The 18,844-nt window shown below is 51.3% G+C and overlaps 1 protein-coding gene across 1 annotated transcript in view; it reads right to left on the bottom strand.

Annotated features, from left to right (window-relative positions):
- The window catches only part of DUOX1 (dual oxidase 1), a 31,919-nt gene extending 13,629 nt beyond the window's left edge, over positions 1–18,290 (bottom strand). Inside the window, exons 1-21 of the mRNA XM_036217896.1 lie at positions 18,197–18,290; positions 16,291–16,399; positions 13,798–13,881; positions 13,458–13,622; positions 12,474–12,661; positions 12,090–12,291; positions 11,804–11,970; positions 11,382–11,442; positions 11,160–11,256; positions 10,106–10,196; positions 8,950–9,052; positions 8,535–8,707; positions 7,217–7,392; positions 6,891–7,009; positions 6,107–6,244; positions 5,284–5,397; positions 4,340–4,539; positions 3,511–3,696; positions 1,244–1,469; positions 881–974; positions 427–602 (exon numbers count right to left, since the gene is read on the bottom strand). Of these exons, the coding sequence (XP_036073789.1) occupies positions 427–602; positions 881–974; positions 1,244–1,469; positions 3,511–3,696; positions 4,340–4,539; positions 5,284–5,397; positions 6,107–6,244; positions 6,891–7,009; positions 7,217–7,392; positions 8,535–8,707; positions 8,950–9,052; positions 10,106–10,196; positions 11,160–11,256; positions 11,382–11,442; positions 11,804–11,970; positions 12,090–12,291; positions 12,474–12,661; positions 13,458–13,622; positions 13,798–13,881; positions 16,291–16,348 (2,818 nt within the window). The 5' untranslated portion in view covers positions 16,349–16,399; positions 18,197–18,290. The remainder of the gene's footprint in view (positions 1–426; positions 603–880; positions 975–1,243; positions 1,470–3,510; positions 3,697–4,339; positions 4,540–5,283; positions 5,398–6,106; positions 6,245–6,890; positions 7,010–7,216; positions 7,393–8,534; positions 8,708–8,949; positions 9,053–10,105; positions 10,197–11,159; positions 11,257–11,381; positions 11,443–11,803; positions 11,971–12,089; positions 12,292–12,473; positions 12,662–13,457; positions 13,623–13,797; positions 13,882–16,290; positions 16,400–18,196) is intronic.
- Positions 18,291–18,844: the final 554 nt, after the last annotated feature.

Raw genomic sequence — 18,844 nt, 5'->3', positions numbered from 1 at the left:
AGCACCCACCACCACCAGGCAGCCCAGGGTATGGGTGGGTATGGCCCGAGTAGAGCTGTAACGAGGAGACACTGTTTCCTTCCTGTACTGGGCACCAAGTACGGGGGCCTTTGACAAGGAAGCAGAATTCCAGCTGCCATTCCTCAGCTCATCCTGACCCTGTCCACCCCACTAGAAGGGCCATATTATGACTTTTGTGGGTCCTAGGCACTGTTGCCTTCCTGAGCCCATTCTTAAATAAATTTTAAAAATTTATATAATTGTGTAGATGTAAAGAATATACTCTAGGCTGGATACATTATGTGTTTATTATTTTTATATTCATTCTTTTAATTGTAAAAGAAATGAAAACATTTCCATGGACTCCTATGCACTATGCCCGCTATACCTAATGGATAAGCCAACCCTGCCTCCAGGCCACCTCACCTTTGACACAGAGCTGTGTGAAACGGAGCTCACTGTCATGGTCCCGTAGCATGAAGTGGAAGTCCTCCCATGTCAGCTCCTCCTTGTCCTGGAAGCCCGACTCCCGGAACATGGACTCCACCACCTCAGTCAGCTGGGCTTTGGGGAGGCAGTTGCTGGAGATCTCAATGAAGGACCTGGGGTCAAGGGAGGGGAGCCATCAGGCCCTGACAAGAAACCTGGGGCCTAGACACAAGGACTCACTGGCCATCCCAGCAGGCCTTCAGGGCCCACGCAGAAGAAGGGCCTTGACTGACCAAATCCCAAGCCCCATCCTAGCTGTAACAGTCTCTGGCTATATGCGTGAGGAGGAAGCCCCTGCTCTTTACCCTCTGGATTCCTCTTTGATGTCCCAACCCTTTCCCTTAGCAGTCCCTGCTCTGGCCCACTGTCCTGGCTGTCCCATAGGACCAACCTCAGCATCCTGATAAACTCATCCTTGGAAATGAGACCATTCTCATCAAAGTCGTACATGCGGAACATAAGGTGAGACTTCTCCTCAGGGGAACCTGGGAAAAGGAGGACCCCATGAGAGCCCCAGCCCACTGGCCTAAGTCCTAGGCTGGCCAGAAGGGACCTCATATTAGTATGACCCACTGCTGGACACAGTGCGGGGTTGCTCTGCTTCTTGACCGTTACCTGGGCACTCCCAGACACCTGCCATGGCTAGAGTCCTGGCCCCCGTGCTTTCCCATCTCCAACAAGTCAGCTACACTCCAGCCTCAGTCTCCAGCTCCTTCCTCCTTCCTATCTGGGAAATCACCCCCTCCTCCCTTACCTTTCATGAAGACCACCAGGATGTCCAGGAACTCCCGGAAGGACAGGTAGCCATTGCCGTCTTTGTCGGCCAGAGAGAACATGGACTCCACAAACATATCCTGGGGCTTGAGGCCCAAGGACTCGGCAAACTCGTTCCTGCTGAGCTCACATGTCAGGGCCTCCTGCACCTTCTGCGATGAGTCCAGGGGCAGGGTCCCTGCATCTGCCTGGTCGATGTCCAGCACCTGCTCCCAGGCAGCAACAGAGGGAGGGAGAGAAGGAGACAGGGATTCCTTGACTTGAAGGCCACTTGAGGCTTGGGCTTGTAAGAACCACCTTTTAAAGTGTCTGCCCACCACTACTGCCTCCTCGCCTAAGCACTACTAAGTCTGGCTCTGTGCATTAGTTGATTGTATCAGTGATGCATACTTGAGCCAAGCGGGGGATCTTGACTAGGACTGAGAGCACAAAAAAACTCAGAAGTCGTGGACAACCCTGTTTCTCCAAGTGGTCAGAGACACAGAGACAGAGGGAAGCAGAGACACAGAGAAAACAGAAGCAGCCTGAGAGAGAAGTGGCCCCGTTCGCTGACAGCTTTCCATTTCCCGGTCCTTTCCAGGTCAGCTCACAGTCCTCTCTTTGGAATTCCTGAGACACCAATATATCCTCGGAGTCAATTCGCCTTTTGTCATTGCTAGCTGGAGTGGGTTGCTCTTACTCCAAAGAAGTTTTGACTGAGAAAAAGCCTCAGCTAGATTGAGAAAAAGTTGGGCTTGGGAAGGGGGAATTCTCATCACGGGCCATCTCCAGTCCACCCAAGGGGCTGGACTGGAAAACAGTGAGGAAAGCAGGCAGGCTGCAAACCATAACACCTGTCTTTCCTGCCTGTCAACTGGAAGTCCCTACTTAAAGCCTGGCTGTGGTTTCACGAGGTAAACCTTGTTGCTTGAAACAAGGCGCTTTAATGGAAAGAGCCTAGGGCTGGAGGCAAGAGACCAGGGTTCATGTCCCAACTGTGCCACCCACCGGCTGTGTGGCCTCAGGCAAGTCTTCAGTTGTCTGGCATTCATTTCCTCATCTGCCCTACTTATCTCACAGGGTTACTGTGGGAATCAACAAGAGAGGTTTTATGGAAAGTGTTTTGAAAACTGAAAGCACTGTGCAGATGGAAAGGGTTGGCAGCTAACCCCAGGATACAGTAACACACCCTCACCTCCCAGCAAAGGGAGTTCTCATAGCCTTGGCAAATCTTGAACGAGTGGAGGTGCCCAGGTCCTGCCCAGCTGACTCTGAGGTGACTGTGGCAATGAGTCACCTCAGCTGCAGGACCCTCCATTCTAGTGCATATTCAAGTTCAACTTCTTTAAGGTGTAAATGACATTAAATCATATGCACACAGTAAATGACCATTAAATGGCAGCTTCCCTCATGAAGCCTCTCTGCAGCTAGCCAGCCCTGCACCTCCTCACTCATTTTTTTGCCTTTCTGCTGGGCATCTCTGCTCAGTCCTTCCTGCTCCTTCCTTCTAAGCCAAATCCTTGCCAGATCTCACGACCATGACTTTACACAAACCTGCAGCCTCACTACCTTTTCTGAACTCCTAGACCACTTATTTCCTGGGCCACTTTTGCAGCTGTCATGCTTTGTCAGTTATCTTCCTTTCTGTACACATTCTATCTTCCCAGTGGGATGGTAAACTCCTTCAGTGAGAGCCTATACTGCATTTTTCTTGTATCTCCCAAGTTTCTCCCCTCCACTGTTTGCTCCCAGGCTGCCTTGACTTTTATGCCAGATGTGGACTCAAGTCCTTGCATTTCTCTTCCTATCTTGCTTCCCCATGTTCTCTCTCAATAGTTCTCAAAAGTCTGCAAGGTTGGCGCTAATGCAGCATGGAGGCCTCTGGCAGCTGTACTCCCCCAAGAAAGAATAAACAAGGGCTCTCATTACCCCACACCGCCTGTCTTGCCCTAGGTTTCTGCAGCCTTTTGGGAATTAAGTGAGGGCAGAGAGTCTGGAGAGCCTTGAGGGGAGAGATAAGTGACATATGAAAATAAACCCCATCTTAGGCATTGCCTTTCTGAAGTCTCTCAGGTAGGGGCAGGATTGGGATGGGGGCAGGAGCATCTGTTTGTAGAAAGGTCAGGTGACTTGGCCAAAATCTTAGTAGAGTTGATTTTTAACTGAGAACTCAAGGTTTCTGACTTTCCCTGGAGTCACCCCATGGTCACAGTTAAGAGCATCACCAGAGGCACACACGTAAGGACAGATCTTATCCAACAAACACACCTGAGAGAAAAGGTGCCTGAAAAAGGTCTCTAGGAGGTGGCTCCGCTGCTCCCGAGTCACAGCTGCCCTCATCAGCTCCTGCTCTCGCAGCTCCCACTCCTGGAAGTTCAGGCCACTTTCCTTCAGAGCCCCACGAAGGTTTTCCACCAGTGCCCGCCGCTCCTCCTCCAGGTTAAATAGTAGCACCTATGGAGGCAGGGGAGAGAGAGCAACCATTTGTCAAAGTCTCTTGAAGCAAGGAGCTTTACATGGATTTTGTCAGGGGCCACTGGACAGAGAGCCTTTGCAAAAAGGGATATGGTTATCCCAGGCTTAGTGTGGTTAAGTAGTTTGCTTATAGCTGCTGAGGTAGCATTCAAAGGCATGTGTATGAAGCCATTCTTGCCTCTCTATTTCATATCGGAGAAGGAAAGGGAAAGCAGGAAGGCCCAAAGATGGAGAAAATGGTGAGCAACCCACTTGGCGCTAAAGATTAGCCTCTGATTAAGGTCCCCTCCAAAATCTCTAACAATTTACTGGAGCCTGAAATCAGGGGACAGGAAAGAGAGCCCAGCTTCTTCCAAGGACTACCAGCTAGGACCTGCTACAGCATCCTTAGAAAGAGAGGAGACAGACTGTGTCTGCAAGAGTAAGAGGGGACTGTGGAGATTATATCATCCAGCAGGCCCAGAGCAGAACAAATGTGCTCAAGTTTATCTCTCTATCAGGTATTTCAGCCAGGAACTAGAAAGCCAGGAACCCTGCCTGGTCCAGTGCTTTTTCCTTTCCCTTGGGCTGCCTCCCTGGCTGTGGCTGTGGACAAGGAGCCAGGGGGCCAGCTGGGCCATACCAGGTCATACTCCTTGGGGATCTTGAGCAACAGGGTGCGGCATCCACGGTTGCTGGACAAGATGAGGTTGACCTGATGCAGGGGCCGCAGCTGGATGATGCGGAGTACAGAGAGCGTGCCATCCATAACCCGGATCTGCCCAGGCTGCAGGTGCACGAGCACAGGCCGGCAGGGCTCCTTGTGGCCCTGCCATTCCAATGCTAGGGAGAGATAGGGCCGGGTCAGCTGGAGCTCACTGGGCCCCCAGGGCCTGTCCTGCCCAAGGCATGTTTGGAGGAAGGCCCAGTCAGGGCTGGAGTTAGAGCAAGGCCTCCGCAGCGCTTTACTCCTTCTTGGGTATGGAGCATCAGCTCCTCCTCAATAGTCCTGCTGTGACTCTAGCTCATAAGAAGAGTACCTAACATTTTCTGAGTGTTTTCTGTGCCCAATACTTACCAAGTATCTTGCATGAACAAGTTCATTTAATCTTCATAAATCTGTGAGGTGAGTGCTATTATTATTCATATTTTACAGATAAGGAAAAATAAGTTTAGAGAAATTTAAAAGTCTGACTAAGGCCCAGTTGGTGGAACCAAGATTCCGATCCTTAGCCGGTCTGACACTAGACCTTCATTACTTTCTGTTGCCTGAAATTCTAGTGTAAGATGCACAACGTAGCAGTTCTTGGGGATTTGTGAGTCAAAGTAACCCCCTAAAATATAGTCAGGATCCTGTGTCTCCTCCCCATGAGTCTATCACATTCCCTTTATTCGGGACCATTGGGAAGAGTTACGGAGGTGGGAAGACTACAGGTCCAACTTCTACCTAATGCCCCAATGTCTCTTCCCACCTGCCCCGGCTGCCTGGAGGCCTAGAAAAGGCAGGCCTTTTCCTGAGGTGGAGGTGGGAGCTGTTGCCTTGAGTCGTGTTTTCCCCACCACCGCCTTCGCCAGCCCTAGACCTACCTTCCACACCCTCCGCGAGCTTCTCAGATTTGATGCTCTGGCAGTTCTGGCCCTGGAGCCTCTTGAAATTTCTCCTCCGGAGCTGGGCAACGATCCAGGCAACAAGTAGGCTCACTGGGAGGGCAGAGGCAGTAGGATACTCAGAGGAAGGTGGGGGCCTGGGAAGATCAGTGGCTTCTCTCCCAGCCTTCTTTCCTTGGCAAGATCCCCTGCTTTCCCCATGTCCTAGGTCTGTCCATTTAATTGTTTCAAATCCTGAAGCTCCTTGGTCAGGGAGCTGGTTTGCATACCAGAGATTGCTTTGGGCAGCATCTAAAATGCCTGCGCAGCCTCTTCCCCTGCTTCCACCACTCATCTCCCTTCTTAGTCAGAAGCTGGACACACTCTGCCAGGCTGCTGGTACACACACAGACACCACACACACACACACACACACACACACACACACACACACAGCCATATGAAAGACTAAGTCCCAAGCCTTTGCCCTAGCAAGTACATCCCAGTCCTGGTTCTCCAGCAGGGATTTTCCTCTGATGGTTTCCCAGGCCCAGGCTCCTGCAAATAGCTGTGGATTGTGGATTCCCCATGGCACCTGATTAATCTGGGCCCTGGGGGAACCTCAGGAAAACAAGGGGGTAATCCTCCCTGGAGCTGACTTATCTGCAGGTCAAACACTTCTCATCTCCCCTTCTTCTCTGATGTTTTTATCATCTTTACAGAGGAACAGTACTCTTTATAGTTGATTGTCACAGATGGAACCACTCTAATCCCACTCCCCAGCTTGCTTTTCTCAGCCAACTCCTCATTGCCCCTGACTTACCTAGGGGGAAGCAGCAGAGAATCCCAATGGTGACCCCGAAGCCAAATCCACTGCCTTCGAAATAGTCCCGCATGACAGGGGGAGCACAAGCTGGCAGGTCTCCGGTGCTGAGTTGTCTCGGCTGTGGACAGGGGTCTCCTGGGGAGGTAGAGAAAGCTAGAGTCCTGGAGGGTGCTAAATTCAGGCACAGGATTACTGAGGAAGTTAAGATGGCAGAAAGCAGGGGGAAAGGGGACGGGGAGCACCTCTGGGTAGCAGAGGGGAGGGGTCTGTTTACCCCTGCGTTGTTTCTGCCATTGTACCAAGAATATTGTATCTACCTACTTGGGTAACAAGTGGGGTCCAAAATGAACCTCAACCTCTGTCTCTCCCTCATATGCACATATGTACACACACACACACACACACACACACACACACACACACACACACCCCTTTCTTCATTACTGCTATGGGGTTGGGATGTCCTCACTGCACTCAGCCCTCCTAATGTTCCACCCACCCCAAGCCCCATCCCAGACAGATGTGAGCCTCCTCTCCAGGTCTTTCTGAGTCTCAGTCCTGCCCTCACTTGGGCATCTGTCCTCACCTGGAGCTGTGCAAAGGGGAACCTACACAGCAGTGTGTGGCAACCTTGATGCGCAGATCCAAAGTTTCCAAGGGTAGAACCATAGCTCACTCTCCTCTTGGAGTCTACTGTCCAACCACACTGAACCAAATCCATACCTGAAGAAGAAGGAGGTGCCATACCCCAAACCCCTCCAAGCACCCCCTGGCCACTCACCCGTATGCCAGAAAAAGACATCGGGCTGTAGGGCATTGTGGTCCACATTGGTGACGGTCACCAGGACATCCCATAGGGAAGTGTTTCTGATCTCTGCGATCTCTTCCTTAGAGAACAGCCTGGGGGTGGGAGAGGTGGAGAGTTCTTGCACTGGGAGAGAGATGCAGGCCTGAAGGCCCAGGGATCCAGATGAGGAGGGACCTAGAGGGGCTGGGGAGAGGGTTGGGGCCAACTGAAAATCAAGGGCTCATGAGGGCTGTTCACAGGCAGAGGGTCTGGGTCCAGACAGAGGTTGAGTCTCAAGTGGGGGTCCAGGCAGGCCTTACCCATTCCTGGTGTTCTCAAACCAGTAACGGTCGCCATCTCGTAGCCGCACAAACTGGTCAAGGACTATGGTGCTGAAGAGGGGCCCAGGGTCCCCGTGGCTCTCCAGGAGCCCCCCGGGGAGCAGCTCCAGCAAGGACAGGTCCTGGTTGTATAGGGCAGCAGTGGCCTCCAGCACCTGGGGCCAAGAAGGGACAGAAGTGAGCACAAGGACCAGGCATCTACCATCAGGCAAAGAGGTGGTTCCCAGGGATCAGCCTGAGGGATAACAATAATAAATGACAGTGACTATAACTCACTTATTATGCCCTAGGCACTGCTCTGAGTGCTTTACATAAATTAATTTATTATGAGATTAAGATTAAGCTGCTTATTTTATAGAGTTGGAATGAAACAGGCAGTGAGTCCCCTGTGTAACTAATCCTTGTAAAGGTATGAAAGTTGGAGGATCAAAATCAGTGCAAATGTTGAATGGCAGAGTGATACGTCAGAAAAGGGTTCTATTCTTTAGAACTAAAAAAAAAGTTTAAAAAATCAAAGCCCTGTATATATATTGTCTTTTAAAGACAGTCTTCAAAAATACATGAGCAGCATATTCTACCTGACCTTTACTTTAGTTCTTTTCTCCACAATGTAAATAAGCACTTGGCCAGCTTAATCCCAACAAGGCCCAGTTAGAGCTAAAGATTTGCTGTTGGGTATGCCTACTGATCCCTATATTTACATTAATTTTACAAAGTTTATGAGCCCCATGCACATATCATTTTTTTTTTATCAGCCTTTTGATTTTCCACTTTTCAATCATATTATAAAATAGTAAGGGCAAAAGAAATGAAATAGTCAGGAAATTGCAGAAACATTGCTGTGTCAAGATGGTAAAGGAGCTAAAACTGGTCTGCTGGTTGGCAGGCAATGCCATTCATCCAGGTGATAGCTCAGGTGTGACAGCTGACTCCTCAAAGGCAGCTTGAATATCAGTGCATGAAAGTACAACTTGTTCCTGAGTCAAAGACCTTCTATACCCACTCAGGGAATTATTGGGAAAAGTAAATAAGAAAATGCCTATTAAGTGCCTGGCATGTAATAGAAGCCCAATAAAAATTTACTGGGTCTGCCCAGTCACAGAGTCTAAAGCTGAATCCTGCTAGTCTAGTAACCCCAATCCTGGTGGGCGATACTGGAAAACTCAGCTCGGGTGAGCCCTGCCTCTCTCACCAGTGCTTGTCTCTGGTACCTGGGTCTTGCTGCTCATTTTCTGTGTCTCAGGCCAGTGTGCCCGGGCTCTCCCACCCTGCCCTTGGGGTCCCGACCCCTCCTCACAGTGCCATCACTCTGGGATAGTGCAGGGTTGATGTCCTGCCATCTGGTAACAGGAGGTAGACCCAGTGCTGCCCTGGCCTTGGTGTAAGAGGGCAGGCCCAGATCCCTGCTCCGCTGCAGGCAGCTGGCCAGGTGGTCTGTGCGGGAAAACTTCAGTGTCCCAGGCCAGAAATCTGGGAATGAGATACGGAGAGTCTGAGGGAGCTCAGCACCACCATAGCTCCTCTGGTCCATGCCCAAGGCTCCAACCAGCCCCAGAGGGACATAAGCCATAACAAGTGAACCTTCGCCAGCACTCAGAAAAGTGCTAACTCCCAACTCTGCATACCCCCCACCTGCCTGGCTCTGGAGCTCCAGCTGATCCTGCTCCCAGGGGCTAGGGGTGCACAGCCTGCAGGGACAGCCTCAGCCTCACCTCGCACATCCTCAACCACCACATGGTCTTCTCGCTCAGCGATCTGCGAGGCCATGCCCAGCAGCAACGCATCCACATCTTCAGCTCTTTGTAGGTTTGGGTGCTATGTGGGTGGGGGGAGGAGAGGGGTGTGGTTAATGGGCAGCTGGGTTCCCTCCACCCTACAGTCCATGTCCTGGGCCCACCCAGTCCTGCTGTTCATGACCAAACCAGTAGGTATGCATCCTCTTCAAGCTGATTTCCCACTCAGGGTGAGTGATATCCCCATCCAAAGCTCATGCTGCTGGGAAACAGGTCTCCACAAGCACAAGGGACAGAAAACTTTATTTCTTCTATTTTAGGAGATTGATAGTATGGTCGACAAATGTTCTAGAAGATCTAGGTCTTGGTCCTTGCTAATTAGCTGTATGATGATGAGCAAATCCTATAACCTCTCTGAACTCAGTGTCCTCTCCTTAATAAAAAGGGCATTAGAGGTTAATAAAATAATAAAACAGGTTTAAGAGGACACTGAGGTCCCTTTCAGCTCAGCTCCATGACTTTGATCCTAAGCCTTTCTCTTCTTTCTTTTTCTCCAATCTCCCTTCCCCTCTTATGAACACTCTACACAAAGTATCTGATTTTGCTTTAAATTAATTATAAATACTCTTGACCCACATTGACTTGGTTTGGATGGACAGACTATCCCTGGCAGTATCTCAGAACCCCTTCTTCCTCTTTGCCCCCGCCCCACACAAATACATTCATATGCTACCCTCGGTGTTTCTAATTGGGAAGTTTTCTTGGGGGCTGGGATGGCTGGAATACTCCAAGGCTTACAGGGAACATAGAGCTGTCAAGGGAGAAGAAAAAACTAGGACAAAGTAATGCATCTAGATCCACACTTGCACAGGCCCTACTGTCTCTCACACAGCCCTGAGGTGGAAATAGAGGGTTGATTTTTTACCATGTACAGCTACCTGGTCATCTCAGACACTGGTAGAGGTAATGGCTCAGTTCTCCCATGCTGCCTCCTCCAGCCCAGCCCAGCCCAGCCCAGATGGCTGTTTCAGCTCTACTACCCACCTTCACAACACACCCTTATATATGTGCACTCATGTGCACATGCACACACAACATCCATATATCCACCCACATATATACCCCCATGTCTGACCTCTCGGCTCCAGTAGCTGTTGCAGACCCGGAGAGCTCTGGAAACACTTGAGTTCTGATCGGTGATCCCCTGGAAGTGGCAGCTGGCATTTCTGAAATTCAAGGAGCAGGGGAATGGTGACTGAGACCATGCCACAGGGTCTTAATGTCAGGCATCTGGTCTCCAAGGCTATAGCCAGGGACCCAAGCCATTGCTTTCCTGAGGTGGTATGTGTAATCCTGATCGCACACCTGAACAATCTAATTTTTGACAGGTTTCTCTCCCCACATCAGACCAAACAACTAAAAATGCACCCACGGCACTTGCACGTGCATACACACTCTTTCTCTCCCTTTCTCTCTCTTTCTCCATATATGTGTCGTGTGTGTGTGTGAGTGTGTGTGTATACACACACATTTAAAAGGATTTTTAATTGTTCCTTTGAAGTTACTTGTCTATGGACAACTGAATTGCTATAAATTCTTGGCCCTTATCAGGAATATCTAGAAACTGTTTCAGAGTAAGAAAATCTAACCTATGAATTGTTTTAAATTATAACGCAATTGTAAAATAATAAACTAACATGCTTTGCTTCATATACATTTAATTAAAGGTATGCTTTAAGTTTAAAGTTCTCTTTTCATTATTTTGAAGCCAGTATTTTCTTAAGCTGTCACACTTTTTTTAAAAAATCACAATTTCCTTTGAAAAGTGTATAAGCCTCAGGAAGTCCTGTGCTTACAACTAAAAATGCCACCAGTATATTGGCAAGACCTGAGGTTCAGATCAGCAGGCTTTGTGACTCATCCTCTGAGCCTCAATTAGCCCATCTTAAACTGGGGGATTAATATCTACACCAGTTGCAAGAAAATTAACATAAAAGTGCTTAAAAGCCACAATGACGTAACTTTTCAAACAATTGTTTTTCTCCTTCCCCTCCATATTCGCTGTTCCTTGGGGGAACTGGCAAGACTTCAGATTGATAATCCTGTCCTGAAGATTCCTTAGGGCAAATTTTCTCAATTGACACGCGCCCCACATTCCCCTCCATTTATATATTTGAGCCCTCCCTCACCTCATGTAGACGCCAGGGGGCACCATGGTAGACAAGAAATGCTCAGAGGCCGCCAGGAACTCTGGAGAGATGCTCGGGTCCAGGAAAGGGCGGTACCCTGGAGGAAGAGAAGACAGAGGAGAGTAAAATTTTGCCCTTAAACCACCTAACCTCAACCACCTAACCTCTCCCCTTCCAAAGAGACTTCTGCATGCTCTCCCACCCTCCTCTCTTTCCCATCACCTGCGTACTCCGGGGGCATTTTCCGCAGGAAGCTGGGCAGCCACTCATACAGAGCGATGTTCTGAGGGTCAAGAGACAGGGAAGAAGAGGCGAGTGCTGGAGCTGCCAGGCCAGAAGAGATCTGAGCTCAAGGAAGGCTTAGGTGGGAGATGAGAACCAGGCAGGGGCAGTCATGGGAGAGGCAACTCAGACAAACAGGCCTGTCCCCGAAAGGCACAGGGGATTTCGCCGTGGAAGAGTTAAACCTCTCGTGTCTCCTTAGCATTTCGGGGTCTGTTCCTAGACGTTAGCTCTCCGGGGAGGGGTGTCCCCCCGGAAGAGGTCGTTTCTGGGCGGCGGATGGTCAAGGATGGAGGGCTCTGTGGAAATACAGAGTCTCCTGGGGAGCAGGACACGGTGGGAGGGCATGCCGTGCGACTGACCTGGTAGGTGGCAATGACCCTCTTGCGCGCGTGCTGGAACAGCTCCTCGTCCCCCCAGTGCGGGTGCTCGCGGGCCAGCCTCCGTGCACACAGATTGTGGTAGCGGAACCAGAGCAGGCCCAGCGCCTGCAGGAAGGGCTCGCGGTTCCCCCGCTCCGCCCCGAAGGCTGCATCGGACGCGGGCACAGGGGAGATGAGCGGCGGCGTGACCCAGGGGAGCCGCACCTCGCGGACCGCAGCCCGCCCTCCGTCCCGCCTGCGCCCCTGCCAGGCCCCGCCACCTCACCGTACAGCCCTTGGGGCCCACGCTGTCCCGTGGCGGGGTCGGGAGCGTTCCACATGAGCAGGGGGCTCTGCGCGTCCCGGGGGAAGGCGGGGTCGGGCCCGGACGCCAGCTGCCCCCCGGAGAAGCTCCGCAGCGCGTCGCTCCACGAGTGCGAGGAGCCGTAGATGGCGCTGCCGTCCAGCCAGCCAGTCACCTCGTTGGTCTGCGGAGTCACAGACTGGTGAGTCGGGGTCGAGTAGCAGACGAGGTTGAGGGAAGGCCAGGGCCAGGCGGGTGTCCGTGGGTGGGGGATGGGAGCCTCTGCCACCCGACCATGCCAGGCTCTGGGCACAGAGCCCCACCCTCCTTGGCGCGGCCCCCTCCCCGCCGCCTGCCTCGTCTCACTAGGTCCCGCGGATTGCTGGGGCTCTGTCCGGTCTTGGGGTCCCAGCGGCCCCTCTGGAAGGGCAGCACCACGTCCCCGCGCTTGTCCGGGTCGAACACGGGGTCTCCAGGCGGGATGTGGATGTTGAGGAACTCGGCGGGGCAGCCGGGTCTCTCTACACTCACCAGGTCCGAGAGCACGTGGTAGCCTACGGGCAGTGGACAAGTGCATGCTAGGGACTGGCTAAGGCCACTCACTTTTGTGTGGCAAGTATCTAGCGGTCCCCCTCCTTACCCTAGAAGCTTCAAAAGACTCAGCAGCCATTCTGGCAAGTCAAAGCCTTGACCTCCCCCACCCTTTCCCAATTCTTTGTTACACTCTGGTCTAAACTGTTTTCTTTGCCAGTTTGGCCTTCTCCTTGGTAACTGGGAGGTGCCCCGTGAGTGTGCCTAGGCAATCCCCAATGGGACTGGCAGCACCAGCTCCAACATGCTGCTGGGAGCAGCCTGCCCAGAGGGCTAGGCAACCTCAGTAAGACGGTGAATGCTGGGAAGCGCGTGTGGTACTCTGGGTGGCTAGCAGGAGCCTGGCATTCCTGCTGGGAGCCAACAAGCCAGTCACTGGGGTAAGGTTACCCTAGCACCCCCATTTAACATCCTCCCAGCCCTCCTGCCAGAGTCAAAATCTTGTCCTGAGCCTGTCCTAGGAACAAAAGGGGCTACAAGGGAGAACAGGATCCCACCAAGAGTCCCTACCAGATTAATTCTTGCTCCTGCTTCCTGCTTCTACCCCCACCCCGTCAACAGCTCAATGTGGGGCAGATTTCTGCCTCCTCTAACCAGACTTTCTCCCTCCACTCCCACCCCTACCCCACCCTATCACCTGCCCTTCCATCTCTCTCACCCTTGGTCACTTCTCTCCCTCACTCCCTGAGTCCCCCCTCCGATATAGATGTGGCTGCCTGATCCCACTGGCCTCCCTCCCCTACAGGTTCAGGCCCTCACCGAAGAAGACCCCCAGGACTGTTCGGTTTTGCAGGGAGGCCTGCCCTGCAGGGCCCCTCATGGCAGTGTTGCTAAGGTCTCGGGGGTTGGGCAGGTGGGGTTCTCCCAAGGGCTGGTACACACCATCCGCATAGGTAGCTGGGACCAGGCGCTGTAGCCGAGAGCCTGAAGTGGGAGGATAAAGACAAGGATGAATCCTCAGGGGCACTTCCAGACCTCCTCTCTGCCAGGCTTCCCTCCATACCACAGATACTAAACCTTAGGAACAGATGATCCTTACCGTTTAGTGGTGGGTATCGCCCTGAACCTAGGGTTCTGTCTCCACCTTGTTCTTACTTACCTTTACTGCCCCATGTGTGCTCCATGAGGTTGTTGTACCACCCATCAAATCGCTGCACCTCCCATGAGATGGGGTTCTGAGCTCCTGCGTGAGGACAGAAGGAAGGGGCAGCTGGGCAAGTCAGTACATGAGAGAATGGGTAAACCTGCAGGATATGGATCCTGTGAGCCTAGCACTTGGGGCAGCAGAAAGTGAACAGATGTGGGGGTAGGGTGCAGAGGGAAATAATCAGAGCAAAGTAATGTCCAAATTCAAGCCCAATTTTTAAGCTGCTGGGGCAAGGGTGTGGGGTAAGACATAGCAGGGAGCACTAAAGGAATGTAGTCTGGTACAGGGTGCTGACAAATGGCCTCAGAGAGAAAGAGGAAGCAGAAGAACAGTGGCAATGGGGAAGGGAATGCAGGAGACTTCTACTACCCTCACATCTCAGCTTTCTGGAGGACATGGCCAGACAGAAGCCATTCCAAGCCGTAAGACATCACACAGAGAAAGAGCCAGCTACTCTTCTACCCAGGCAGGGACATGTCATTTTGTGACCCATCTTTGGCCAGGGGCAGTGTGGAGAAGGGCTTGGCCCTCTCTTGCCGAACAGAGTCCAGAGTATGGGCCAAGGTCTATGGTTTGGGGGCCATTTGCTACTATGGTCTTTTCCTCATTTTTTTTGGGTGGAATCAGGGACTGACAGTAATAATAACCTCATCCCTTTTTCTTTGGGGGCATCATATCCCTCATATATTTCTTCCTCTTGACCCTATTGTACTCTCAAAAAACTAGGGCCAGGGAGAAAGCACTCAGCTACTGGAGGGAAGAGCTCAAGCAGTGGGGACAGAGAAAGGGTCCAGAATCAGATATAGCAGGGGTCCTTCTGGTCAGTAGATTAGTTGACTAGCCAGATTCTTTTCCCCAAACTAAGAGGCTCCCTCTCTGCTCACCTCAGAAAACAGAACAAAGAAAAGAACTCTCATCAGCCAGAGGATCTCTGACTGTCTCCCTTCTCAGACCAAGGACAGCATCCTCAGAGCTACCCTTCTGCCTCATACCCAACACACACACACACACACACACACACACACACACACACACACGAGATCAGGCCCTGATGTTTGAGCAAAAAACTTAGGGAGAGCAGAATAAGTGACCCTAAAATATGACACTTTGGCATGTGAAATATTTTGAGCCAAAGGCAATCAAGAACCAGCAGACTCCTGAAAAATTCACCTCTCCCTTAACTACCAAAAACAATTTAGATAGGGAGCCTGGCCCAGAAAGAGGGTTAATACCAGAGATAACTTTATATCTATACGGCAAGGTAAACATCTAACCAAACATCTGTTCTTTGTATTGTCCTATGAATTTCTCTCCTTGTCTTTGAAGCCCCAGGCTCTTATTTCATTCTTCAATTCAGGATGGCAAAGAAGCCTCAACTGCCCAACTTGACCTTGGGTCTCTAATTTTTATGGAACTCTCCTATGTATGAAATTAAATTTGTTTTTCTCCTGTTAATCTGGTTTATGCCAATTTAATTATTAGACAGACCAAATAACCTAAAACAGAGGAAGGAAAAAAAATCTTCACACCTACAGAACCCAACTAAGGGGCTGAAATGCCGGGCAGCCACATACATGTGATTTCTAAAATAAGATGAAATGGTGGCAGAACAAGGGGGCAGACCTCCTGGGGAGGATGTAGAGGAGAATGCCTCTTGGGAATAAGAAGCAAGAGGTGGTGAGAAAAAGAAAAACCAAGGCCAAGGCATTGAGAGGAAGGAATAAGAATATGAGCAGCTCTGGCAAGGGAGAAGCTACAGGGACCATCTCACCATCCTATACCTCCAACCAAGACAGATCATTCCACAGCTTTTCTTCGCTCCCTGTTCTTGCATTCCCAACCTCTGATGATCAGGAGCTTGCTCTTTTTAGCTTAAATTGTGTCACCCTAAGCCCACCTCCCTCCTCAGAGATGCAGACTACAGAGAATGGCCTTAGATACCATCCCAAACTGAAGGTAACGAGATGAAACTCTTGTGGATAGTAGTTTGTTGTTGTTGTTGCTGTTGTTTTTTTTCCCCCCAATCATATTGTTTGAAAACATCAGTGACTTCCCTTTGGAGAAATTAGCTTTCAGTCCAATCTGACACCAAGGTCCTTTATTTTCTTGTATGTCTAATCAATCTTTTTCTATTTACCTCTTCCTTTATAGAAAAAGAAGATAAGGGAGAGAGAAAGGGCCCCAGACCGTAAGGAATGAAATAGAAAGTGCTGACACATAAGTTTCAGGCTCCCTAACTCTGTGTATTTGAGGAAGTATTTCATTCCATTATCCATCCATCTAGTCAACAAGCTGGAAATGAGCACCTACTATGTGTAGGCTTTTGTGTTAGCTAGGGAGTAAGGATACAGAGATGAATATGATACAGCTTCTCTCCTTGGAGGAGCCTAGAAAATACTGGGTTCCTTTGCTCCTAGCTATGATTCTCCTCCAATCTGTACTCACCCATGGGCATCAGTGGCCCTAGCAGGAGTGTCCATGCCATAGTCAGGTGGAAGCCCATGATGAAAATGATAATAGGGCTCAGGTGTTAGAATATCTTAAAATGGAGATCCTAGAAAAAAAAGACAGAGAGAATGAGCCCAAGTAGTTCAGGAAAGTCAGGCCAGGGCCTCTGCCGGTCCCTATGAATCAAGGCATGGGGCTAGGCAAAGGCCACAGTGAGTAGCACAAAGTAGAAGCCTCACTCTCTTCCAAAAATCTTTCATTTAACAAATTCTTGATGGGAGCATACTATGTAGTGAGCATGGAACTACGTACTGGAGGTTAGTGATGACTGAAGCAAAGAGAAATCCCTGCCTTTCTGGATTTTACCTCCTAAAATTAACTGGAAAACGTTTCTCTGGCCAAGTTTCCTGCAGTGCTTTCCTTGGAACAAGCTTTGCTTGGGGGCCAGGACACTGGGCTGAGGCCAGGATATGATGCTGCTGCTGCTGGCCAGTCCACTGTGTGCATCTTATGCAGGTCACCTATCTGGTCTGAACCTGGGTTTCCTTTTCCCGCTGTGGGGGTAAACATGCCTGAACTGTCTATCTCCTAGGGTGGTTTCTAGAATCAAAGGTGAGGATGAAAAGTGGCAGATGTTATGTAAATGTAATATAGAAAGAGTGGTCTGCAGTTTGGCTCCTCTGTGTGGACTCAGAGGGGTTTGTGTGCTCAATGCCAGCTTCCTGCTCTCTCTCCCCAGGCCAATAATTCACCTAGGGACAACAGGGAAACAGGGGCAGCAGAGAACTCAGACTGGGACTCCGGAATGGCACAGGGAGTGCCTCAGGCCAGTGCAGACCTCCTAAAGGCAGGGGGCTGAGAAACTATCTGGTGGAGGAACATGGGAGCTCAGGGAAGGCCTTACCTCCAGCTAAACCCTCAGGGCTCCTGGACAGGTTGTTTAGTCGCAGAGGAGGAAACCCAGAGGGTCAGTTACCTCATTCCCACTTGCCATCTCCAATTAAATGAAAAAAATCTAGGCCCTGTCAATTCAAACGCTTTGCATTCTACCAACTCCATCCCAGAAACCTTTGATAGCTTGCAAAAAGCAGGGCTCTGGATGGTTGAAGCTGTAAGGCTGGACATGCCAAAGTGGCCACAACGGTCCTTCCCTGATCTAGGATGTCCTGCCTCCCTCTCACCCCCACCACTCTGATTTCTGGATCCTTGACCCCAGACGTCCTTATATCATTCGACCTATAAAAGCATGAGTGAGCTTTCAGGCTAAGGACAACCTGAAAGGGAAGGTGGACATGCTTAATAACTACTCCTTGCCCGTGAGTAGCCACAACGATTTACACAGCAACATTGGTTCAGTAACTTCCCAACAACCTTGAAAGGAAGCACAACCTCATGACAGGGCAGTGAAGCCCCAGGCAGTGGCAGAACCGGAGAGAGAGCACAGGTCTGCCTACATGACTACTTTTCCAGCCTGAAGTCCTAGAGTGGTGACCCTGGGGTAGGGAAAGATTAGTCAAGGCCATAGGGATTCCAACTTGGTTCCAAGGAAGGACTGAACAGGAAAGCCCTGTCTCTGAAAGCCCCAAAGTCCCTTTCTAGCATGATGTGCTGGTGCCAGGAGGAGATCCAGAAAGATTCCCATAGGCCAAAGCAAACTAGGTCACCCAGCATTCCCAGGTTCCAAAGAATCCAGTTTTCCAAAACCTCGGTGGGAAGATAGGCTCTAACAGGACCCATTGGAACCTCTGGCTAAAAACGGAGGCACGCGGGATGGGGGAGGGAGGTCAGGCTGGAATTCCCTGCGGCGGAGCTGGGGCACACTCTGCCGCAACCATGTCTCTTGGGCTCCCTTCCCCAGAGCACCCGGGCCCACGGGGCCCAGAGAAGACGTCCTGGATCTGACCTGCGTCTGGAGCGTCCAGAGCCGGGACTGCGGCTTGGCTCCTGCGAGTTCGCAACTGGGCCCACGACGCCTGCTCTCGTCCCGCTCCCTTTCCTGCTCTGCGCCCGAGCGGGCGGGGCTGGGGGGTGAAGAGGGGATGGCGCGCCCCAGTCCTAAGGCGGGGCGGGGCGGAGTGGGGCGGGATAGAAGCGGGCGCGTCAGCGACCCGTGGAGGAGCTCGGAGGGGATCGGAGCCCGAAAAGTGGGACTGCACGTGCTTGCAGGGCTCTGCTGCTTCTGCCACGTGGTGGGCAAACAGGGCAAGTCTGCTTCTACAGGTCTGCTGGCGCTGGGAGAGGGCGGAGGACTGAGAGGATGCAGGGGACAGGTAGGTGCTCCCCAAATCCTCTACAAACCGTCGGGTCTGGGCTCCCGGCATCCAAGTAAGGCACGGAGTCTGCGGTAACTACTTCCCACCTCGTGTTCCTCGCGCGATCTCGGGGGAGTCTCACCGCGCCCCGCAGGACCCCAGTTGGATCGCTAGGTTTGTGCTGGAGCTGCCTGGGGTGTTGGGCATGGGGAGAGGAAAAGGAAGGGTTGGAGGGATGACTGTGGAGGAGATTGGCACCTGTCCCTTCTCTGTGCCAGGCCCGGGTAGAAGACAGTGCA

Source organism: Rousettus aegyptiacus, unplaced genomic scaffold (genome assembly GCF_014176215.1).
Source record: "Rousettus aegyptiacus isolate mRouAeg1 unplaced genomic scaffold, mRouAeg1.p scaffold_m13_p_3, whole genome shotgun sequence".
Taxonomy (NCBI): Eukaryota; Metazoa; Chordata; class Mammalia; order Chiroptera; family Pteropodidae; genus Rousettus; species Rousettus aegyptiacus.
Note: the sequence above shows the minus strand (reverse complement) of the source record. Positions and strands in the feature narration are given on the sequence as shown.